Source organism: Misgurnus anguillicaudatus, chromosome 8 (genome assembly GCF_027580225.2).
Source record: "Misgurnus anguillicaudatus chromosome 8, ASM2758022v2, whole genome shotgun sequence".
Lineage (NCBI taxonomy): Eukaryota > Metazoa > Chordata > Actinopteri > Cypriniformes > Cobitidae > Misgurnus > Misgurnus anguillicaudatus.
Window position 1 is genome coordinate 25,978,734 of NC_073344.2, and position 25,754 is coordinate 26,004,487.

Sequence of the window (25,754 nt, forward strand, 5' to 3'; positions counted from 1 at the left end):
TCCTCTGATCACAAATTGTTTTGTACGTCATCTTCAGCAGAATGATGTTTGAATCAGAGAATTATGAAGAAATAAATGTGTATTTAATAAACATTTAGTCTAACGCCTGACAAGACCTCCTCTATAAAAGATTGACAACCAAAGACATAAGAAATCATATTTTGTTGTTTAAATGAAGGCCACTGTACAGAATGAATGATTTTAGCATCATATAATGATTCATTCTGTAACACTGTGTGTTAAAATAACAAGCACAAGCTTTCATGCACGTCTACAGGTTTGATAGACTCAAAATATGACACAAAAATATTCACAATTTTTGGAAGATTCAGACTGTATGTGAAAGAAAAATTGCAGGAGTAAAAATCAAACACATTTCCACAAACACTCACATACACACAAACACAAATACATACAAGAATGCACACAGATACACATACACACACAAACACACAGATAAACACACACATAGAGATACACCGAGTGTGTGTCAGAGGTTTGAAACAGATGTCCGTGCACAGCAATAAATGACTTTCTTTAGATGTTGTGTTGAGATGTCATGGATGGTTTTATGTGAAGATTCCTCCTGTTCTCCTGCACAAGAGACGATGATAATTTGACAATAAATCCGTGAGGGACAGATAAACGACAGCAGATGTGATTAATAGCACTCGAGTGGCGTGTCGCTGTTTAAACGCTTGTCATAATTAAAGCCCTGAAGGATCGACTGATGTGTGTGTTTACTGACTCAATGGGCTTAAGTGCTGCTTTCTAGTAATATTTAACGTCCAAACAATGGCTAATGTTCAGTCATTATCTCATAATAAAGTGTAACTGTCTCTAATAGAGCAATAACATTACCATCCAGAGAGAGAGAGACATTAGATCTGTATAGGAGAGAGAGAGAGAGAGAGTAATTTGACAATAAATCAGTCCAAAAATACAAGAATTCTTAGATCATTTTCTGAATAAGAGCTATGAAAACACTAAAGAGCGTCTCAATCTAGCTGTAAAAGATATAAACTACATATTGGAAAAATCAGCAAAACTATAAACAAAAACTTGAAAACAATCTAATAATGACAAAAAATTGGTTTGATCAGCACTGGCAGACCATTTGTAAAAAAACTAAGAATGCTGTTTAATCAGAAACACACAGATCCAAATAACACAAAGATTCATCTTCTTTACTGTGAAAACAATACAAACATACACCCAAAAACAAAGGACAGCATAATCCAGCTAGAAGTTGGTCAACACAAACCAGTTCTGGGTAAACTGGAACAATCTGAAAATATCTGATCATGAAGAATTGGCCATTCAAAACGGAGAAATATGGGAAAATCATTGTCTAATAAAATACAAACTGTGAGCAAACTCAAATAACCAAACAATTGTGAATTGCAACCAACGGTTCAGAAATCAAAGATCAGCAAAACACATAGAGAAGCTACTGTATCCACCACCAGACAAACATGTCATCATCAGATACAACTTAGTAAAAAGTTTGTCCGTTATAGAAATTCCCAAAATGTGACTTCCATGTAAGGGGACACTCGGTGTATGATAAAAACATCTCATTCTAAGGTAATAAACACATAACGGTTCATTATAAAAGGTCTTTATACAACCCTAATGATATAGTTTTGTATATTATTTTGCATTTCCTTCTAAATGACACACTGCACCTTTAATCTGTTCTGAGTGTCTGTCACTTTCCTGATATTTGGAATCAAGGTTTAATAACAGCAATCTGTAAAAGTCAACCTGAATAAAACTAAAATGATCAACTCAACACTTATTTACATTAGGAACTAAACACACACATCACACTACAATTAAAAATCACATCTAGAGGAAACTTTAACCCTTCAGTGAACTGAGAGATGGTAGATCTGTAAGAGAGAGAGAGAGAGAGAGATCACGGTCGGGTTCTAAGATTTCTAGAGCAGATCATTTTTATCTTCCTTTATTTAATTACACTTTATTCTCATCATGAATATAGACTTAGAAGCTGGTATGGCGTTTAAAAGAAAAGAAAAGAAAGAAAGAGAGAAAGAGAGAGCAGATATTTTTATAAAGTATTTTTTTTCCTCATAATTTGGTGTTCAGTGGAGTTTAATTGGACGCAGTATGTAGACTTTATATTTTCTTTGTAGTTCACACACAGATTTGAGCTCAGTAACACTTCACGTGTGTGTGTGTGTGTGTGTGTGTGTGTGTGTGTGTGTGTGTGTGTGTGTGTGTGTGTGAATCTGTGAGAAACACACACACACACACGTACGTCTAGTAAACATAACTTTCACACTAAACTTGTGGCTGTGACCAACAGCTTGTGTAAGTTCTCACCTCAAGCACACTTCAGTGATGTAGTGAAGGATCTTAACTGCATTCATTCTGTTATTATCTCTCTATACACTAAAATATTAGAGATTTATTTATTCTGAGACGTCACATGACACACAACCTCACAGTGTTATCACATATAAGATACTGTGTTGTGTGTCCATGCGTGCATGTGTGAGTGTAGATTTTTTTTAGCCTGTAGATACACAGAGATACAAATAATAACAAATGTGATGGGTCACCATGCCTTCCACTTAGGTAATGATGGCTGTGTGTGTGTGTGTGTGTGTGTGTGTGTGTGTGTGTGTGTGTGTGTGTGTGTGTGTGTGTGTGTGTGTGTGTGTGTGTATGCGTGCGTGTGCGCATGCCTGATGTGTTTCTTCAGCCGGCTGATTGCCTGTCACAGTGTGTGCTGGAACTCTTACAGAAGCCTTGCAGTACACAAACACACATCCCAGGTGCTGTGTGTGTGTGTGTGTGTGTTTTGTGTGTGTTGTGTGTTGTGTGTGGTGTGTTGTGTGTTTTAAGAGTGTTTGTCATTTGTCAGAACCCCCACAGGCTGTGACTGGTGTGCTGTTGTGTAAAGTCTTAGAGACGGAAGGTGTTTGGGATGTATTTTTATTGATGCACTGAATGGTTTGCTGTGTGTTTGTGTGTTTGTGTGCGTTTGTGTGTGTGTGTGTGTGTGTGTTTGAACATTTCTCTGCAGGTACCCAGCTGTGAGGAGGACAGCATTGATTGCTCTCAGATAACATGCATTATTCTCACTATGCACACGCTGGCCAGCAATTCTTCCTTCCTAATGTCCCACAAATATGCCGACAACAAACTTGGAGATTTTTGTAAAGGGCCACAAGAATTTGGCTTTGGATGAAAGAACAAAGGCCGCAGGCTTCTGTGTGTTCTCAAACTAATATTTCATCTCAGACATTCAAACCAGGATACAAATGAGAAAGATTTTCATGACTTTTAAAGGCACAGTTCACCAATAAATGTAAATGTTGATGTTTATTGTGTTGAGGACGTGATGTGTTTGGTGTTGGGTGACATCATGCAATACAGTTTATAACACGGGTCTGTTGAATGCTTTATTCTGATTGGTTGAGAAATGTTTTACAGGTGTTGATTATTTTTCTGTAAACACCTGATCTAGAGTAATGTTTGTGCTAATCGTGGTATAAGAGGAATAATTGACTCCGATCCTTTGATTTATTCAAAATAATGCATTACCATCTTGCAGTAGACATGATTCTGTTGACATGCAGTAAAGCTTCAGATGATCTGTAACATTAATAATGCTTTTATTGAGTCATGACATGACAGCATCAATATCTTCATTTTCTTATATGAAAAAGAGGAGCGAGCGTATGAACATTCTCTCATCTGAATCAATGTGACGGTGAGTAAAAGATGACGTTACTCTCGATCTTTTAAACATGTTTCTCGTGTTTTATTTTTCCAAACAACATGAATAATATTTGTGCTATGAAAACTTTTGAAGCTAATGTCTGATTGTATAAAACACATCTGTTGCCTATGTAGTGTTCACTAATGAGGGTCTGACTGGTAAGAAAGCGTGTGTGTGTTGTGTGTGTGTGTGTGTGTGTGTGTGTAGATGTGTTAAGGTCTTTTAAAAGTCAGGTCCTTCTTTCTTCAGGTGCTTATAATCTGTAGTGACGGCCACCAACTGTGTGTGTAGAGAGAGAGAGAATACATTTAAATGTAGTTAGCGTAAATTAAGATCATCAGAATATCATAAAACAACACAACCTGCATACAAACAAGATCACACACATACACACACACACACACACAGTGTCTGATGGTTTTACTGTGCAGTATGTGATCTGATTTACTCTCTTGATCTGTTTAATCTCAGCTTGTTTGTTTGTTTGTTTTTGTTTTCATGAAGGACTGTAACTTTTGTCTTGATATTTTCACATTTGTTTTTATTTTCGTCAGGTAAAGAAGAAAGAGATGTGAGACTGAAGCAGTTTTCTCTTGGTACAGTATGAATTTGTCTATGATCATTCTTTTTAAGTTTCATCATTGTCCTGATGGTTTTAAACATTATGCGGTGGTTTCCCGGACAGGGATTAAACTAAAATAAATGTAAGAGCTGTTAAACTGAAAACAACTTGCACTGACATATCTTAAAATACATCGATGCTCTTAGTTTAGCCTCAAAATACACACAAGTAATGTTTTTAGTAAGGCATGTTTGTTAAAACTAGTTATATTTCCTAATTAAACTAAGACCTAGTCTTGGTTTAAGCTAATCCCTGTCAGTGAAACAACAACCCCTATAGGGAACAGAGTTTAGATTAATCCAGAACTAGGCATTATTTACTAGTGTGTGTGTGTATGCGTGTGTTTACAGTCAAATCATGAGTATATTCTGAGGTCAAACCTTTATTTGTGTTTTTGAGTTTAGTGAAAAGGTCTCTGAGTCATATAGATTGTGTTTTCTGACAGCAGACATGCTCTTCTGTCTCTCTTCATTATTTTATTTTCAGATTCTCATTGATTGTTTGATCTCTGCGTCTCTTCTCTTCTCAGTATAATGATGATTATTGTTGAGATGACGGCAGAATGTTGATGTTTGACCTTTGAGAATTAAACATGTTGAGTCGTGACCTTTCTGAGCTTGAACTCAGACAGACAGACAGACAGACAGATCTGGTGTTATACTGTGAGCTTGACTCTTGTCCTCTCTGTCTGATTTTGTTAATTCTTTTATTACTCGTTTGAGTTGATCAAGATGTTCTGAGGACAAAATATTCACCCGCTGAGACATAAATTATTCTTTCTAAAGAGAGACGAACAAACTCAGACAATCTTTCTGTTTTTCACACAGCTCATCTAGAGAGTATTTCCTTAAAGGAACAGTGCACCTAAAAACACTTCATGTCAGTCTGAATCTATATGTTAATGTGTGCTGTTTTCAGACTTCAGAGTCTGAATGATGAATCAAAACCTTGAAATATTGCACATAGTATCATAAACAAATCTAATCTATTAACAACATTCTGAATAGCAGCATTTGAAAGAGTAAATAATGCAGAATTTGTGCTGTTTGCTTTAAGCTGTTCATTTAAATTGTTGGCCATCTTTACAAACCTCCATTACCAGATTACTCAGAACTTCTAGGTTAGCTGATGTGTTTGCTGAATATACAGACTCAACTCCACTGTCACATATCACTCCAGATGCAAGATGAAACTCTGCCGTACCGGATGTGTGTCGGCTGATCTGCGAACAGCGGGTGCGACATATCTGTCTGTGCTGTCAGTCTAGAGCTGATCAGAGAGCAGTGGGTGGGCTGTTTACCTTGTACTGATAGGTCGGGCTGAGTTTGTTCCACGGCTCAGGGTTATTTCTGCTGTCCCAGCTGACAGTAAGACCAGACCAGAGAGAGGTGAGTGGAGTGAGCCGGTGGGTGGGGTTAGTATGTGATGGAGTTAGTGGGTGGGGTGAGGGAGTGAGCAGGTGGAGTTAGTGGGCGGGGTGAAGGAATGAGTGGGTGGAGTTAGTGGGCGGGTGAGGGAGTGAGTGGGTGGAGTTAGTGGGTGGGGTGAGAGAGTGATCGAGTGGAGTGAGTGGAATGGAGTAAGACATAAAGATAGGAAAGATTCTGTCAGTAATAATGATGTAATGTGTATTAAATGTTGTCATAGTGTCATTTTAAGATGAACATTTGAATATATGCTGAGATATAAATACACAGATGTGCTGCAAACCCTACCTGACATGAGGGCCACGAGCCAATCGGATCAGATAGAGAGAAGCTCCACCCACTCCCACAAACATGAAGAAGAACTGAGGGATCAACTGAAAGATACAGAGAGAAAAATCTGATATTCACTGCTGTCATATGACTGTGTGTGTGTGTGTGTGTGTGTGTGTGTGTGTGTGTGTGTGTGTGTGTGTGTGTGTGTGTGTGTGTGTGTGTGTGTATGTGTGTATGACAGGGATTACCACATATTAAAAGAAGACGACATGTGAGCCGTCAGTTTGTGTGTTAGGCTGGCCACAGTTAGTGTTTCTCTTTAGATTCATACACACTGAGACTTACAGTCTTATGCTGTCAAAGCTTTCCTCATGTAACATTGATTTGCATAATCCTTCAGGGGTTACACAGAGATATTCAAATGAACTTATCAAATATGTTTGAGTTAAACACAACATGTGTTTGTCCTGATGAGGAGTTCAGTGTCTGTTTCATGGTCATCTGATGTTCATTGATGTTGTTTATTGGTGCAGATAAATGTAGAAACATAAAGACATATAATGTGACACTTGATCATATTCAGTAATCACACTTCTAAGTGAGGAAAACGGCAGCATTTTTATTTATCTGTGAATCACGCTTGTTATTCACTAAAACACCTGCGCATTGGCCATGAGAGAGAGAAAGAAAGAAAGAGAGAACGAGAGATAGGAACAACTTTAACAACATCTGCTGTAACATCTGCTCCTGACCTACAATAACTTAACACGCTTTAAACTTGATTTAGTGATTGTCTAAGAGATTTGTGTCCAATCTGTGTGAATCTCTTACAACCAGAGTTTGATGATGATGATCCAACAGGTCATCTAAACATGAAAATTGTCATCCTTTGTCTATAAAACCTGTCTTATTATTTCATTGATGTGAAACGTAGATAATCTCGATCATCTTTGACAGCTTCATTATGACAGTAATCTGAACATCATCTCTTTTGTTTCAGAGATGAAACTCATTGAGGTTTTGGAGCATCACAGGTCAGTCAACTCTGTTTTCTATGAATGTTAACTTTTTATAAGTTTATAAGAGTAACGTCTGTATTAAATCTTGAAGCTGTTATAGTTATATTAGAATGTTATTTACACAACACTCATTCATTTTAATTTGGTGACCTGCCAAAAAACCAACACAAGAATTTGGGTCACGTTCACTTATATAACAATAGTTTGAACAAAGAGCTTTTGACCACATGATTTAAACACATTTCATGGAAAGTCAATAAATATTCTCACAATAACAGCTTATTACTAAATAACTTTATATTGCATTGATGTGCATTGACTTTTATAAATGATAATGGAAGCAGGTACATGTTTTTCAGCATGGTGACTATCAAAAAGCTTTTAAAATATTTTGTCTAATGAAATAAGTATTAGTGAACTCACCCCGGGATGTTTCTTTGCATGTTGGTACATCATTCTGAACATGTTGACCTGCTGAAAACACAAATGAATAAAAAGAGTCAGAAGTGTGGAGGATTGTTAAAAACACAGTCGACAAACACACACACAAACACACACGTGCGCGCGCACGGTCACATCATTAACATAAATAATAACTGCCCACTTCTGGATTACAGGCTAAAAGTCTGCAAAATGTACAAACATTAAATCAGACAGACAGATTTAACTCTTTTGAGATTATTTATTGAAGACAAACATGATCAGATTCTGATGACACATTGTGATGCCATTAACAGATTTAATGATATTATGATGAAATAAAGATTTAACATCGATTTCATTAGATCTTTCATTCTGACACTTTTAATAAGAGACACATTCATTCATAATCCTCTGAAATCTAACACAACACTTACAATGAAGTCTGTGTACGAATATGATTACTGATCAAATAATGAGTGACCCACAACACTTACAGTATATTACACCATGCAGGGGTCTCCAACCTTTTTGTGAGCAAGGGCTACCACAATGAATAAAACAATCTGGAGGTCTATTTTTGATCAAGTTTTCTCTTTCCTAACTTTTTATCATTGTTCAAAACCCCAGCCAGGCTAAACATGTATGAATTTCTTTTTTCTGATTAACACAAAAGATTATATTTTGAGAAATGATGGTAAACACACAGCAGTAAGTGACCATAGACTTCCATAGTAGGAATACGAATTTTTAATGGAAATTAATGGGAACCGTCAGCTGTGTGCTTTCCATCATTTATCAAAATATTTTTTTTATCATTTATCACAATACTTCCAAAATATTTTTTCCTACTATGGAAGTCAATGGTCACTATCTGCTGTGTGTTTACCATCATTTCTCAAAATATCTTCTTACGTGTTCAATTGGAAAAAAGAAATGAGACATGAGTATGAGTAAGTGATGACAGAATGTTCATTTTAAAGTGAAATATCCCTTTAAACAAATAAATTCAATGAAATAAAGGACTGTATCAAATATTAAAACTGCATAAAAATCTGCTGTTTGATTTCTGCTTCTCCTTCAGTGACTTCTCTTCTGGTGCTTCTGATTTAAAAAAAAGTTTGAGTCTCTACAAAGAAGATATACACTGATAGAGATCAGATGAACATCAACACATCACATCCAGGTGTTCACAGACACACACGCACACACACACGCGCGCGCACAGGTGAATTCACACATCACTCCTTTACTAAAGATTGTACACCTGTTTCCTAGTTTTGTGTGATTTTCATCAGTCTGGACAAAACCGTGTGTGTGTGTGTGTGTGTGTGTGTGTGTGCATGCGCATATGTGTGCGTGTGTCCGTGTGTTTGTTATTTGTAAGAGCAGTTGCTGTGTGATGTTAAAGCACATGGCAAGCACAGTATGATGACCTCCATCAATGTTATATGAGTGTCTGTGTGTTAAGATTACATTTGACACAATAGCTGTATAAATGTTTAACAAGATGTGTGAGCGTGTGATGAGTTTGTTCTACTGATAAAACAGAGATTTGTTTGAGAAAAAACTTCCCAGAAAGCATTGAGAGCTCGAGCTGTAACTGATGTCTGAAAACTCATCCAAAGACAAACAGGAACACAACATCTGATCTTATTGGCATAGAGAGATGGCTTGTTTTTCAGAATTTAAAATAAAAATGTAGACTGCGGTCAGACAGACGGAGAAGCGGATTGTGACGCAGCGGGCAGCTTCACTCCAGCTGTCAACATTCGTCAGTAAAACTCCAACCATCTGTAAATCAACAAATATTACACGCGCCACAAACACTCATTCACACATAACACAAGACAAAGAATCAACAGAGATATATCTCTCTATCTATTACATAACACTATAATGTAAAGACAAACAACACAAACACAAGATTTAAAGTCTGTTAGGCTTGAAAAGATTAAACAGCAGATCTTTTAAACATACAGCTCACAAACATACAAAAACATTTTACTGTTTGTTTTCTAGACAAAATGTTAAAGTCACTCAATGAATAAATGTCCAGATACTGGATGAGATTATCCTGACATAATAAAAACTTGTAATATTAAATGACATGCAGTAAAACAATATTCACTTTAACAAGATTCAGATTCTCCAAACTTCAGCCTTGTCAGGAAGTAATTAAATATTCATAAGCATGTAAATCTTCAACACATTATCCTGCAGACATTTGCATACGTCTGACTTTTCCATTTCACACTTGTCAGTGTTTTTCAAATGAAGAATTTCTCTCTTATAAACGGACGATGAGGATAAAGTTTCACTCTTCACATTAGCTGAAGTGACGGCGTGTGATGCCGACAGTAATTTGGTTTTTAATGGCAGACACAAACATGAATGAAAGATGAAACACAAGAGCCTGCGAGTAAAGACCTGAATAACGTCACATATTACAGGATGTTATTGCCGCTCTCTTCTGTCCACCGGGATAATGAATTTATCACTTTATGGCAAAATCCATAATGGAATAATGTGAAGGTGTTGTGTGGAGAATCATTACAAACACAATTCTCTGTTTCTCTCCTCGTGTTTCTTAAAAGAAGAACCTGCAGGAATCTGTCTGAAAATTACAAATAGATATCTGCTCATCTCTTCTTCATTGGATTTTTAATTTTCTCTTTCTGTTTTATTCAGATGGCCTCTTGTAATGTTGTAGGAGTGTGCAGGAGTGATCTTCTTCTCAGAGATGTTTGGCTTGGTTTTAAGGAACAGCAGGTACCTGATACCAAATCACATTATTAATGACACTTCAGGTGTTTAAAGCTCACGTGTAACACGCTGTTTCTGCTCATCTCGTGTTAATCTTGAGTACATATAGAGCAATATTACATCCATCATCTCTCTGAAGAGTCTTTAGTTTGATCAGATTTATAAAAGACAGATCAGCTCTGGTGATTGTTTCCGGAAAAGCACGAGATCCCAGAGGCATCCAGCGGGATGAGCGAGTCACGAGCAAGCAATACTCACAAAACATTATCTCACTATCTCTAGATAACTTATGATTCACTACATGTTCCTGTCATTTACTTTATGATTGTCAACATAACACAGACATTTGATGCAGTTTTACTTACCGCCTGTGACTCATGACTCGTTTGGGACCGCCCCATTTCAACTAAATCCAGCGTTTAACAAACACACACGCAAAACTTCACTGCTATCCTGGATAAACAAACTTAACTCTTTCACCGCCAGCATTTTTTAAAAAAGTTGCCAGCCAGCGCCAGCGTTTTTCATGATTTTCACCAAAGTTTAATGCCTTCCAGAAAATGTTCTTCTTCATATATATATAAACATACAATATACCAAATGAAAGAACAGCCCCTCTGCTTTCAAACAAAAAAAACCGTTTCATCCTACCTTGAGTAGTTCTTTTGTAATCAGCTTTTGAATATGGGTAGGTTTCTGCAAAAACACCACATTTTGAACAAAAAGCAGAGATAATTCCATGTTTGTGACGGACTTTTCATAAAGATCCCATTCAGAGCGATCTTTAAAACAGACACGGACATGCAGCAGCTTGCCATAGGGCAATACTTACGGGTTTAAAAAGTTGCGGGCGCCACCTGGTGGATAATAGCGGTATTGCGGAAAGACGGAAAATCTCGTCATTGGCGGGGAAGCGTTTTCTCTTAATTGGCGAGATATCTCGTCAATGGCGGGGAAAGAGTTAACTATATCCATTGTTTCATAATGCTGCCTTAGTTGGAAAGCTGAACGAGGCTTCTCCTTACATCTAAAAACACACTTCTTCTTTCATGCCATTGTTATGTCCTAATATAAAACAAAGCTGTCGCGTGCAGTGATGTCATTATGTTCTCATTTTGATTGACATGTGGGCGTGCTTCTCCAACGGAAGTGCCCATAAAAGGAATATGGGGTCACTGATGTGCAATGGGTACCTGTGACGTGTTAGAAAAAAACTTTCTGAAACTTGTAGGAAAGAGGAGGCGTGAGTTTGGCCCTGAAATACTCAACAGTTTTTTGACACTTTGCATTTTGTTTAGCATGAAGATTACAACACTTAAACTGTGTTAATAAGTCAGAATGCATGAAATAGATAAACTCCCTTTTACTTTAGTTATATCGTCAATTATACACTATTATCATGCGTTTCGGTAAACAGTGAACTGAAACGTTGGTTGAAATTCGTACCACTAGTCCTCACCACTAGATGCCACTTAAATGTACACACTGCACCTTTAAGGGAAAACCCTGACAAGTTTTTATGGTAATCTGTAATTCTGCTATTGTCAACTAGATGGCGCTTTTACCCAATTTATAAAAAACTAAAGTAAAGCAGAGGGTCTGTTCTTTGGTTTGATATATTTGTATGTTTATATATGTATAGAACAAAATTTCCTGGAAGGCATTTTGAGAAACTTTTGTGAAAAAATGCTCCTAGGCAACTTTTTAAAAAATGGCTGATGGGGTATTAACCATTCAAAGCTGAGATTGAGAAGTGTTTGTGGTCTTTAATGTCAAGTTTTTGGATCTGTTTTGTTTTTCTTCTCATAGCGGTGCAGTTTTTCATCCAAAGCTTTGTCTTTCATAGCATCAATTAATCACATGTCCGTATGTCAGCAGTCCTTAAACAAGCGAATCCTTTTTAAATTAAACACCCAAGCACATTACAGTAGTCGGCCTTTCTGTATATTTCTGGGATAGACTTCCATCTTGCAAAATCGATTCTCTCCACCTTCTTGCAGTAGTAAAATATCTATCTTATAGTTTGATGAACACGAGTGTTTCTCATGTACAGGACTCTCAGGGTGGGCTATCAGCTGCCCTCCAGCGTAGTGATTTGTGTCACAGTCTGACTTTTATTATTTTCTCAAGTTAATACTATCTTCCTTAAGAGAGAGAAGATGACCAATGATGTACTGAATGTCTGTCATTTCTACAGAGATACTCACTGATTTTTAGCATTATGTATGGAGCAGAAGGAAAAAGATTCGGACTCGTGCGTGCGTGCGTGTGTGTGTGCAGCAGTGAGGTTTTGGTTAGCAGGTTAAAGCTGTATAGCTCAGCATCTTGACTTCCCTCTCACATTATTCTTCATTTACAGTGAGTGGAAGTGCAGCTCTCACGTCTCTCACGACAAACTCAAATTTATTGAGCTGCCCGACTCGTGCTAATTGAAAGAAATTGTGTGTCTGTTTGTGTTCCAGTCTGTTTGAGAAGCATGTGAGATGGCATGTTTAAATAGAAAGTGCTCTGTGATTGGTCCTTGAACAGCTCATGAGCGCCACTCACAGGTGAACAGAAGAACTGAACTCAAGCTGTATTCATGCTCAGATAGATGTAATCAGATTACAAATACATTATGTAAAAATAAGATTTACTTTCCCATCTCTACTTTCCTTACATGAAACAAACACACACTTTTATTTCTGCTGCTTTATGTTATATTGTTATAAAGTTTCCTCTCAGTAAAATCTCATTCTGATGGATTAGAACATAACATTTTGTATATATTTATTGTCCATGTCTTACGGTTATTTTATTGTATCTAAATTTCAGTTATCACCAGCTCTCTAAAATGCTTGATTCTGATTGGCCAGTCGTGACATTTGCAATTTTTTTATTCCCAGATAACAACTACTCAAAACTAATAACACACGCTAACCTAGATGCTGCAAATCATTTTGACAGGTACAGTTTTATATTACACAAAATTAAAGATAAATGTCTTTTAATAACATTCACTGTATAAGATTGCTGTAGTTATGCAGCTGTTTACAGTAACTTACATGTATGTTATTTACAACAGTTTGTTTAAAGTTAAATAAACATTAAACATTAACAAGTCTTTATCTTTACAGAATACAACTTTACAATAACAGCCTCATGCAAAGCATTCTGGGAACCGGAAATCCTCTTTTTCTGTTTTTTCCTTCAGATTTTGTTCCCAGAATGCTTTGCATGAGGCTGTTATTGTAAAGTTTTATTCTGTAAAGATGTTGATTTAACTTTAAACAAAGTTAACTGTTGCCAGTAAATAACATTCATTTAAATCTACAGTAAGTTATACTGTCATTTCTACTGGAATTTTTAATGATATTATATATACAAATGATTAAACCAAATAGTGTGCTGGTGACATTTGAACATCTTAACTTATAACAGAAAGTAAACAGGTTACATAAATAAGTTTAAAGTAATTAGAGGTTTGTTGTTGTGGTGTTTACAATCTCTCCTCTCTTCCTTTAGTGGTTTTAATGTATCTCTGTGGTGAAGAATTATTTGTAGCCATTTAAAGGGGACATATCATCAAAATCTGACTTTTTCCATGTTTAAGTGCTATAATTGGGTCCCCAGTGCTTCTATTAACCTAGAAAATTAACCCAGTAACTTAGTTTTGGTAAATCATTCTCTGCAAGCATGTGAAAAAATAGCTCATTGAAATTTGGCTCCCCCTGTGATGTCAGAAAGGGATCTTATTATAATAATACCACCCCTTATTCTGCACTATCCAACCACGACACTGACATTTAGTGCTGAGATCAGCTCATTTGCATTTTAAAGGACACACACAAAAACAGCACATATTTGCTCACACCTACAAAGAGACTATTTTAACATCTTATAATAAAAGATTTTGGTTCTAAAACGTTTTTCCCAAAAACAAAAAATCTATTTTTTTGTTTGTACATTCCAATTAATATCAAACTGCAGTTGGTTTGTTTTGATTTAAGCCTTCATGACTAAAAAATTACATCTAAGTAACACAATAAAACATGATTACAAAATAATAAACATTTTTGACAAAAAGTAATCTTGTTTTGGAACCAAACTCTTCAAATTATCTGTGAGGTATTTTGAGCTAAAACTTCAAATATGTACTCTGAGAACACCAAAGATTTATTTTAAATCTTAAAAAAGTCTTGTGAAATGTCCTCTTTAAAGGTTTTTTTTAAGATTTTTGGTGTGGTTTGACTAGAAATGAGCATTTGTTTAATTTCAGAAGCTCTGCTGTCATTGGGTGTCTGCAGCCAGAACAGATGAAGGTCTGGACACACCTGCAAACACACACACACACACCTGGAAACACACACACACACACACACACACACAAACACCTGCAAACACACACACACACACAAACACCTGCAAACACACACACACACAAACACACACGTGTTAAGATATCAGTATAATTTGTTGTTAAAGTCAGATCAGTGGTGGTTCTTTTGAGATTCAGTGATGTTGTAAAGAGTCAGAGAGGATTTAAGTGTCACTGTCAGGATCATCAAGATGATTTACAGGCTTAAGGTGGAAATAAAAGAAACTTTATATCATAGAATTAACTCATCTTCTTTTTAATATTAATATTTCAGAAAGCTTTTATGAAAGATGTAACTTCTCAGAGCAGGTTTAAGTGAGTAACTCTTGCTATCATGCATTATAGCCATCAAACATCAACACTTCTGTATTAAATGTAAGATGAGAGAGAGAGAGAGAGAGAGAGAGAGAGAGAGAGAGAGAGAGAGATTATATCTGATGTATGTGAACGTGTGGTCATACTGCTGGCCTCTTATACTTCACGAGACGACCGCTTGTGTGCACAGTGAAGTAAAAGCAGAAATATACAAAACCAAGAGCTGTCAGGAAACATTGACACAGCAGCACATTTCTGTTCCTCTGTCAGGACTGGAACAACTCGGATCTCCAGCACAGAAAACTCACAATAATTGCCTGATTCAATATTCACTGCAGAAATCTCTAGGAAAAATATGGTAAAAAACATTTTGTGAAAAATGAGGTGAAACATTTAAAATAATGCTGTGTGTCATGTGTGTGTGTCGTGTGTGTGTGTCATGTGTGTGTGTGTCATGTGTGTGTGTGTCATGTGTGTGTGTCATGTGTGTGTCGTGTGTAGATGTAGATGATGGCTTTCCTTATGGTCCTTTGACACATCAGCTCATCATCTGTTCATATAATACATCATGACAAAAGATGACATGACATGTTATATTAACTACATGTAATCTATACCTGGATCTATATCTATACTTAATTTTTAAGTTAAAGTAATGTAAAATATATATGTTGATTTGACAAAATGCAGTGTATTTGTAAACTCTTTAAACTGAATATCTACATCTGATTTAAAATGTGTTTAGTTGACTTCTGTCCTGATTTCCACTCTGAGCATCTGCAGGAGATTCAGGGCGCTCAGTGAATCCAGCAGGAGTTGTCGATGCTGATGTTTTTCTTTCCACACTTTCTCTGTATTGTCAGATGTTTGCTGGTGAGACAGTCGTTCCCATGAGGCCGTTCCCTGGCATGGCTTCTTTCTCTGTAGATATGGAGAAGCTCTCTGTGACAGCGTCCGGGCCGAGCAGCACCGCGATGCCCGATCACTGTCACCAATTTGTACATAGCCATGAGGGCCATAGAGGGGACAGACAATCAGTTTGACTCACACAACCATAATGAGCCTCACAGGATGAACACCTGTCTACACTGAGAGACACATTTAACTCTTCTGTGTGTGTGTGTGTGTGTGTGTGTGTGTGTGTGTGTGTGTGTGTGTGTGTGTGTGTGTGTGTGTGTGTGTGTGTGTGTGTGTGTGTGTGTGTGTGTGTGTGTGTGTGTGTGTGTGTGTGTGTGTGTGTGTGTTTGTGTGTGTGTGTGTGTGTGTGTGGTTATATACATCTAAAGAGAGATGTTTCTATGATGCTGCAGAATGAGAAAGATGACTGACACAAGTTTATTATACTCTAGCAGTACACCTTGCTGAGTTATTCTGAAATTTACACACTTGACCATTTTAGACGCATTTATTTTTTAAGTTTTTAACAAACTTTACCCAGATTTTATTTAGTTTATATCAATTATACTTTAAATGTCTTGTTTGCAGGTTCATAATAACACATATTTGTGATCTGATAAGAGGCGCAGATGTGTTTGAGTTTTAAACAAACACTGACACCTGCTGGTGACTGATGGTACTGCGACTTTAAACAAATAGACTTTAGGTTGGGGGGTTCCAGACAGGGCTTATCCGAGTCCAAAATGCATGTCATTTTAAACATCTTGTACTGACATTTCTTAACATATATCTGTGTCATTGTTTTGTTTTAAGATGCACAACAGCATTGTTTTTGTAAGGGTTGTTTGTAGAGTAATGAATTGTACATTACTTAAAAGACACATTTATATGGAAAGTTAACATTCGTTGATAAGTAGCAGCTTTAAAAGCGTAATCTGTTACTTTTTACAGATGACAGATCTATAATCACTCTTGTAGCAAGTTTTGTAGGCTTTTTTTTTACTTAAAGGAACAGTATGTAGGATTGTGGCCAAAACTGATATTGCAATCACAAAACTTCAACATGACAACATAAACATCAGTTGAGGGCTGCAACTCCACTTTTTAAATGACAATATCCTGGCTGGACCACTGTTGAGAGTGATATAAGTATTTGAAATGAAAATGATTTCTTAATGTCTAGTGACATATCAGGGCCATTTTATGATTAATTGATATACATTTCTTACACATTGTTCCTTTAAATTCTGTTTAAATTATTTAATTATTTCAATCTTAAGATCTTAGATTTTTTTTGCTGCATGACAGTGTGTTAGAAATGAAAACAATAATACTTAATAACAATAATAAACATGATGACTTGATATATTGTCAGGATTAGTTGAAGGTCTGTGGCTTCAGAGTTTCTCATCTGTACATAAATGAAACATTTTATTAAACGCCTTCTGTGTAAAGTCATAAACTTTCTCCTGCACAATAATAGATTATAGATAAAAACGTTGAAACAAACCATGTTCCTCAATCATTTTTCCTGGTTGAAAACTGCACCGTACTGGTTTGATTTAAAATTCCTGTGCCCAACCTGGAACCCAGTGGTGTGTTAAAATAACTACTGCGGTTATAAATGACATTAAAAATCAAACATATGCAACCTCCAGTCACATATCCGCAGAGAGAGAGAAAGAGTTTAAAGATTTCATTCTTGGTGCGACACCTGGTGGCCAAAGTTGGTAATGTATGCTAATTGTTAGCTAGCAACCATTTCCCCCTTTGTTGTCTTTTGAAGAGAAAAAAAATACAATAAAAAATTTGAAAGAGAGAAAATATTGAAAAAGAAAAAACATTTTAAAAGAGAAAAAACTTTTTGAACAAGGAAAAAAATATTTTTAAAGAGGAAAAAAAAACTTAAAGAGAAAAACTATATATTGAAAAAGAAAAATATATATTGAAAGGTAAAACATTTTGAAAGAGAAAATATTTTGAAAGAGAAAAAACTTTTTTGAACGAGGAAAAAAATATTGAAAAAAATTATATTGAAAAACAAAAATACATTTTGAAAGAGAAAAAAAACTTTTTTGAACAAGGAAAACATGAAAGAGAAAAAAATTTAATAAAAAAAAAAAAAATATATATATTGAGACAGAAAAAATATATACTGAAAAAAAACATTTTGAAAAAGAAAAAAACATTTTGAAAGAGAAAAAAGTTAAATTGAAAGAGAAAAAAATAAACTGAAAGTAGGTAAATTATGTAATGAAAATGTTTTGACAATCACAATATGCAGAGTTTATGTAACCCTTAGTGGTTTTAACAGCAGATGATTCTTAGATGTAATTAATTGAGAAGTGTAAGTGATATTTCCCAGATGGTCATCGTTTACAGATTAAATGAAAGAGTAGATTCTTCACCATCTGCAGCAGCACAAGCACCTCATCCCAGCTGGCACACAACCAACTTTCAATGTTGAGATTTGGTTGAAATAATGTCAGTTGTTTAGTGTTGATATAACATTGAAACAACGCTTAATGCTAAACACGATATCAATGTTGATTTAATTTGCAAAATGAAAAGGAAATTCAAGATAATAGTGGCTGGTCTTGGTCCTCTGCTTTCTGTTTACAGATGTTACAACATGATGCAGATGAAAGACGTTTTTCCAGCGAAAACACACCCAAATTACAAAACATCATTATTAGCTCGCTGTTCTCAATCATGCAGTGGTAATAAAACATGATATTTCATTTTTACCACAAAGCTTTTACATTGTCTTAACTATTGGCATGTTAAGTTTACTCTTTATTTTTACACAAAAGACTGAAATGTGACTGCCTGTAAAAATTCTCACAGTTAGTTCTGTTTTCACAGACAAGGCTTAGCTAAAGCCAGGACTAGACCTTAGTTAAATTAAAGTGTTTTATAAACATGCCTTAAAAAAGATGTTAAGTCAAATAAACCATATTTACAATAAGTATTTTATAATACTCAAAACCATATAATGCTTCTGCTATCAATCAGTCTTAGAATAAGACAAACACATCAAAACTCTTTATTTAAACTCTTTAATTCACATTTACAAAATATCACAGTTCATTCATTAAATATTTCAACATACTTCTTTATATGAGGACTATAAAGATTCAAATCATTCTTTAAAGATTTGACAATTTCCAAAACAACTACACAAAAGTCCAAACAGACGAGGCACATCTTAAGATTTAATTCTGTTATTTCCCTGCAACAGTTATTCATGTAAACAGGTGTGTGTGTGTGTGTGTGTGTCATGTGTGTGTGTGTGTGCGTGCACACGTGTGTGCGCGTGTGTGTGTATATATTCATGTATCTGTCTCTATGTGTGTACATAGCTTAGCAAAAAATGATAAAGCAAACACATCCTATAGATTACTATAGTAAAATACCACCTATTCCTTTTTATTATTGTCCAAATGATTGTAGAGAATTTGAGGTATCTGTACGGCTGACAAATGAGTCAATCAAATTATGAACATTTATTTCTACTGATTAGCTTATGAATCTGTCTGTAGTACACTACATAGTGCATAGTGCTAAAAACCACACATGAGACGCTTGTAGATTCATAAGAAGAGTCTTCAGTTGTGTGGACCTGATGTTTTGGGTTTAAAGAGTCCTGTCTTCCTCAGGTGTCGAACTATCAGCGGTACAGACACCAGCGTGATGCTGATGCGAAGCGGTGCAAACAGTTTATGGACGGCGTACGCCAAAACAAACGTACTGGTGCCTGCGGCCATCTTTGACTGAACCACAGACTCACTGAAGCCCACCTTATACAACAGAGAGGTCATATCAAGCCCACTGAAGAGAGACAATCACAGATTACCATTACTAATTATTATGAGTCATTTAGGTGATATTTTACACACAACATATTGTGATCAAATTCAGCTCAGGGACCCAAAACACTGAAATCTCACCTGGATACAGCAAGGTAAAATATTCCCAGAGACATGAGTGAGATTCCAATGTGGAATGAGACGCCAACCGCTCCATATTCCTTAAAGACTTTCTTAAGCTGCTGGGCCTTGCTGGGCTTTTCATCTGAACCTGGACGTTCAGAAGCGGACCCCGAGGACTCCTGGAGAGAATGAAAGTAGTCATTATTACAGAATCAAACATTTCATTATTGATTATATATTAGTGAGAAAAGCATCATGTTTTGAATTCATTTCATATTTTAAAACTGAATGGGATCGTGACAACCTTCATCTCAATTCACAGCCCAGTAAATAATCTCTCAAAGACAACAACTCTTATCTGTTCAACATAACACACATGCTACAGGAAATACTATACTTGGGAGGGGCTTAACAGTCTTAACCAATCAGAATCAAGAAACTGTTGAGCCAATACAAACAGCTCACATGAAACCAGTCAGTGGTTTAAAAAAAAACATCACAAACCAAACAACCCAACATTCATTGAGCAATCAAACCTTGACTGTGAAAGCAAACCGTGCTGTCATTTTAGAGCTGCATAACAATTATTTACGACCAATCATTTGCAGAACAAAAGTTTTTGTTTACATCATACTTACATGTGTGTGTACTGTGTATAATCGTTTTATATATAAATATAAACACATGTGTGTATATATTTAAGAAATATTTACATGTGTATATACATTTTTATATTTAAATAAAATGTATATTATATCATCCTAACAACCAGGAACACTTTCAACACTTTTAAAAATGAAGTATTGATAACAAACACATTGCAGAGTTTTAATTTTATGACCACTGTATTGGAGAACAGGACTTTAACCCTCTGGGGTCTGAGGGGTTTTTAGGGCCCTGTAAAAGTTTTGACCTGCACTGACATTTGAGCTTTTTTCAGTTGCTTATAAACATAATGATGGCAAAAGTCTCATAACACAAACTGGGCTACAATATTATATGAGCAACATGTTTGTATTTTTGAGAGAAAAATGTTTATGCATGGTTTTTGAAAAAGCCACTGATATAAGTCCACAAAACGCATACTAAACATTATTACTTACTTCCCTTGTCATAAAATGTGGAAACTGCCGTCGTCGTTATTTAGAAAAGAAAGATTGTTGTTTGCTCTGTACAAATATATCCACACAAATCACAATCAGGTATTACTAGAAAGCTCAAGATGTCCTCTTGACAGGACAACACGACTCAAATAGATTAAATAAATGATGCTTGACTTAAAGGACTGAAACTCATCCACTACAGAAGACAAACATGAAATAAGTCTCATGAGGATATTTAAATACTTCATATATACATTTAGTTTTTTATTAAAATTATGCATGTATATGTGTGTGTATTTATATATACATAATTCTTACACAGTACACAAATATAAAATGTAAACAAAAACCTCTATTCTGCAAACGACCAGTCGCGACCAATTGTTATGCAGCTTCAAATAAATCAAAATTGTGCTGTTAACTGATAACTGAGAAATAAAGATCCCAGATCAGTGAGGTGTTTAATGTTCTCATGTGATACTAAAACACAAGATGATTGTGTTAACCTATATGCCAAAACAACACAATGCACAAACAACACAGGCATAGATAGAGAGGCATGGGATCAGTCATGTGAGTTAAACACTGTGTGGTGTTGTGTTGTGAGATAAAGAGTCGTTCTGTTCCTGAGACAGCAGACAGATGCACAACACATTCACTTTACACAAACACATCTGGAGGTGAAACATTTACAGCACAAAAAACACACTGTGATCAACTCTTTATAGAGTCACCAGATAAACCTGCATACATCAAACTCAATCATACGTCTTTAAATCTTCTGATGGCTTTCATATACATTTAAAAAATGAATGCATTGTTTGATAATTTGGCCCTGAATGGTGGGAGGAGCAAAGCTTCATTTGTTTTAAGCGGCTGCTGGATATAAATGAGGTTATTGTTCAGACTCTCTGTCCTCTCACCCCCACTTGACCCTCCACAGGAAAACATTACTGACAGATTTCCTTACAAAACCTTTGGAAACACAAACCCACACACACACACGCGCGCACACACACACACACACACACACACACACGTATCAAAGATAACAGCTGCTGTATGCGTTCAGTGTATTTAAAGTGGACTGCACTTGAATATTGACAAATGCAACACAAAGCAAAGTGGGCAGACCTCTGAACATCAACTATATTACAGATACACAATACACGTGTAAACTGATAACACAATCACCATGGTAACAATGTTTTAATTTACCATGATAATAACGTGTTGTTCTTTAAAAGTACCACATTAATACCATGGTACATAACTATAACAATATTATTCATTACTGTAAAGACGGTTTCAGCAGTAACAACATAAACAAGCCGCTGTCGTGGTCCGCAGGCAACTTTTGGTAAACTCCGCTAATAATAAATAACAACAAAGTACTTTAAACGTAGTTTATTTATATAACAAGCAAAAAAACAACACATAGATTACCTAGGAAACCAAAACATTTGTTATTTTTGACAAGGCATTTGTTCAAGAGATCAGTTTAGCAACAAGTCAGACCATTAAAAACACGTTCGGATCCAGATGTGAATCGCGTCATCGTGCGTCCGATGAAACCGTCTATAGTAGAAAATATGAACTGTAGCGTGAAACAGCAAAAAAAAAATATATATATATATATAATTTAAATATATGCTTAGTAGATTTTAGAAATTAAAAAATATATTTAATTTTAACCTATTCAAACCTGACCTTAAAGTTTTGTCTTCTAATGTGACATGAATTTATTTCCTTGGTTTGAAATATATGGAGGGCTAAATATATAGGACTGAGCAGGGCAGAGATGAATTTGTGAAAAGTTTTGATGTGTTTTGTTTAAGATACTGAACAAAGAGTGTTTTGAAAGCATAAAAAATACATTTCATCATCTTGTTTTTTTATTTCTGAGTTGTGTGTATAAGTCACCAAATCCAACCTTATATCATTTTAATCACAGTCTTTTTACCTAAAACATAACACCATTTAAAACATGTCAGGAACTCCGTGTAACTGATAGCTGGGACTGAAAACATTTTTACACAGTGGGGTTAGTTGTCACACAGTCTCAGGTATACAATGATAATGAAAACAATGTAAATACTTTTTATCAAAATAATAACTGCTAATACAATATCAGGGGAAATAACTCACTATTATGATTTTTTTGTCCTTTCAAATAAACGTATTTCAGTGCATTGCTGCATAATAGACGGATGTTTAGATGAAGGATGATTGATGTATGAATGTGTGGATATCTATCTATTATAAGCAGATATATAAACAATATCCACCTTTAGTATATAGACAGAATTTGATTGAATTATTTGTGTTTAAACTAAATTTTCTATCAGGTGTAACAATAAACCCTCTGTTTGTTACAATGAAGCCCACCTATTGGGTAACATTTGTACTTCTGTAATTGTATGATAACTGTAGATAACACAAACAAACTTTAAGTGTTCATTTGTAGCAAACATGTGTGTTGTGTAAAAAATGATTCATCTAACTTTAAAAAAAAAATGTAAATGATAAAGCCAAAAACTGTAAGGTTGTGTCCTGCTCTCCCCCAATTTAAATGATTTATTTTAAACATATTCCAAAATATATGTCAGCAAATATATTTTTGGGCAATTTTTGTATATTTTGAAATATAAAGTAGAATATTAAAAAATATATACAAAAGAAAGGTGAACACTCAGCGAATACCTCTGCAGACTTAATAACATTTAAACATGGAAAATATATTAAAGTTCAACTTATGAAACGCACGCGGGCAAGCGCGCCACCGCCGACACAAATGAGTTAAATAAACAAAAGAGTGCGCGCGTGCGTGTGTGCGTCCTTTGACCTTCATTGCTACACAAACTTATTAGAGACACACAATTCACGACATTTGCTCCTGTGTGTGTGTGTCTGTGTGTATCTTTAAATACAAACCCACACAAAGCTAACGAAGACGCGTGGTGGGTGAATGAAGAGCGCTCGCGCCACACACACACACACACACACACACACAGGGCGGCGATCTACCGGCCATTATAAACATGCAGCTTTCCTTAAGACGCGTTAACATTTATTTTATATATCAACGTTAATACTAAAAGCTTTATAAGAGTTCACTTACCGTTTCAACACCTGCGGCGCGTTCCTCTCGCGTTTTCTCGGGCGCCGTGGACGAGCCTCGCGCTTGAACCGAGACGCGAGGAAAAAAGCGAAGAAATGTTAAAGATTCAAGTGCATTCATGTTACAGACGCGTCGATTCCTGTCCGTCGAGTCACCGTACTCGCGTCTCGGTGTCGCGTTCAAAGCAAACGCTTGTGTTGCAACATCAGACCTGCACGGAATATCGCGTCCGATAAGACGCAACGCACCGTCCCTGCGGTGAAGCACGGCTGCGTTGCTCTCCGTCAACCTCCGGTAAACATGAGAGCTGCACGCCGCGCGGTGATTACGCAAAGCGCGCGTCATGGCTCCGGTCGTGTGAACTTGAGTCGGTCCCGTGAAGTTGACGCGCAGTAAAGACGCCGCGAAAACGCTCGACCTCCGACAGTGAAACATCGTCCCGACATCAAACGCGATAACGCTTGAAGTGACAGAGGATTATAATAGACGATCACTCTCTGTAGTGTGAGCCCTCTGTAGTGTGCACACTGCGACTCCTGCTGATCTGAGATCAGTCCACTAGAGCCTGTAGTCACGCCTCCACCAATAATATTCAAGAGCTCTTCATAACAATACTGTACACGTGATTGTATTGATAAATGTCTGGTTTTAAAGGGTCTCAGAATAGCACACAGAAGTACATTTAGATTTAGACTAGTTCTAGTCCTAAACTAAATGTAAGAGCTGTCCAAACTAAAAACAACTTGCACTGACAGATCTTTAAATACATCAGTGCTCTTTGTTTTGACTCAGAGTGCACGAGTAATGTTTTTACTAAGGCATGTTTGTTAAAACTAGTCCTGATTAAGATAATACCTGTCTGGGAAACCACCCCATAGTGTAGTAAGTACAAAATTAGTGCAAGAAAATAGCACTTTAAGTAGTGCACACTATGGAAGTGTACTAGTTTTTCAACTGGATTATTTCACTTAATTCAAGTGGATGTTTTAAAAGCACACGCAGTGCACTATGAGGTTTTTCAGAGGATGTGGTTAAATATTCCTCTATCTTCACACTTTATTTAAATAAGAGATTCACACCTCGATGACATTTCACCCACAGAAACACTTCAGCTGTTGTTCAGTGAAGCGTTAGGATGAAAGTGACTCTTAACCCCTTCAGACCTCAATGATGTTACTTTATGAAAAATATAACACTACATTTTCCAGCTCACAAGTCTTCTTAAAATGAGAGCAAATTAAAATAATACAAATTGAATTGTCCATTTTGATGGACGTCAGGTCAAAATGTTTGGTCTATACTTTAAGCTTCTTCTTAAACATCCAATCTCATTTACTGCGAACTTTAAGTGAAATGCTCCAGAAGTAAGGGAGGTGGGGGGGGGCTGATCTGTGATGTCCATCCAAATGGATGCAGGGTCCCAATGGGTTAATAAACCAACAGCCGGTTCTGGGAACCACACAAACACATTTATAGAAGAGAAAGATGACAAACTGCTGCACTAAACAAACTCTGATATACTGAAGTGCACATAAAATAATAATACATCATTTATTGTCTTTTATAAACATGCTGAACTCGAGACTGATGAAGATAGTGCTGGTTTCATTTGTAATGTGATGTATTTGTTGTTTTTTCACCCTTAAATCAAGTGATAAATATCTTAACAGTTTCTAGAAAGATCTTTGTTGGCCTCCATAAAGAATCGTAAATATGCACACAGAAGTTTTCTTTAGGATGTAAAAGAT

At 36.1% G+C, this 25,754-nt stretch overlaps 2 protein-coding genes and 1 long non-coding RNA gene across 4 annotated transcripts; 1 reads left to right on the forward strand and 2 right to left on the reverse strand.

The window, feature by feature from the left end:
• Window positions 1-3,293: 3,293 nt before the first annotated feature.
• LOC141365763 (NADH dehydrogenase [ubiquinone] 1 alpha subcomplex subunit 4-like 2) lies at window positions 3,294-7,797 on the reverse strand. The gene is made up of 4 exons (XM_073870564.1): window positions 7,519-7,797; window positions 6,092-6,177; window positions 5,677-5,737; window positions 3,294-4,033 (listed from the first exon to the last, which is right to left on the reverse strand). Exons 1-4 carry the CDS (start codon window positions 7,558-7,560, stop codon window positions 3,977-3,979), a joined length of 246 nt encoding a protein of 81 aa, XP_073726665.1. The 5' UTR covers window positions 7,561-7,797; the 3' UTR covers window positions 3,294-3,976.
• Window positions 7,798-8,596: 799 nt separating this feature from the next.
• Window positions 8,597-16,363, forward strand: LOC141365765 (uncharacterized). The gene is made up of 6 exons (XR_012370782.1): window positions 8,597-8,701; window positions 10,207-10,287; window positions 13,167-13,227; window positions 14,540-14,582; window positions 15,224-15,311; window positions 15,817-16,363. It is a non-coding gene; the product is annotated as an uncharacterized lncRNA (long non-coding RNA).
• A 2,532-nt stretch (window positions 16,364-18,895) lies between these two features.
• Window positions 18,896-24,553, reverse strand: fam210b (family with sequence similarity 210 member B). Of its 2 annotated transcripts, none has more exons than XM_073870569.1 (3): window positions 24,007-24,553; window positions 19,801-19,961; window positions 18,896-19,681 (listed from the first exon to the last, which is right to left on the reverse strand). In XM_073870569.1, exons 1-3 carry the CDS (start codon window positions 24,439-24,441, stop codon window positions 19,459-19,461), a joined length of 819 nt encoding a protein of 272 aa, XP_073726670.1. In that variant the 5' UTR covers window positions 24,442-24,553; the 3' UTR covers window positions 18,896-19,458. The 2 variants fall into 2 exon arrangements, with proteins under 2 accessions (XP_073726670.1, XP_073726671.1); XM_073870570.1 differs by lacking the exon at window positions 24,007-24,553 and adding an exon at window positions 20,087-20,389.
• Between the last annotated feature and the right edge of the window lie 1,201 nt (window positions 24,554-25,754).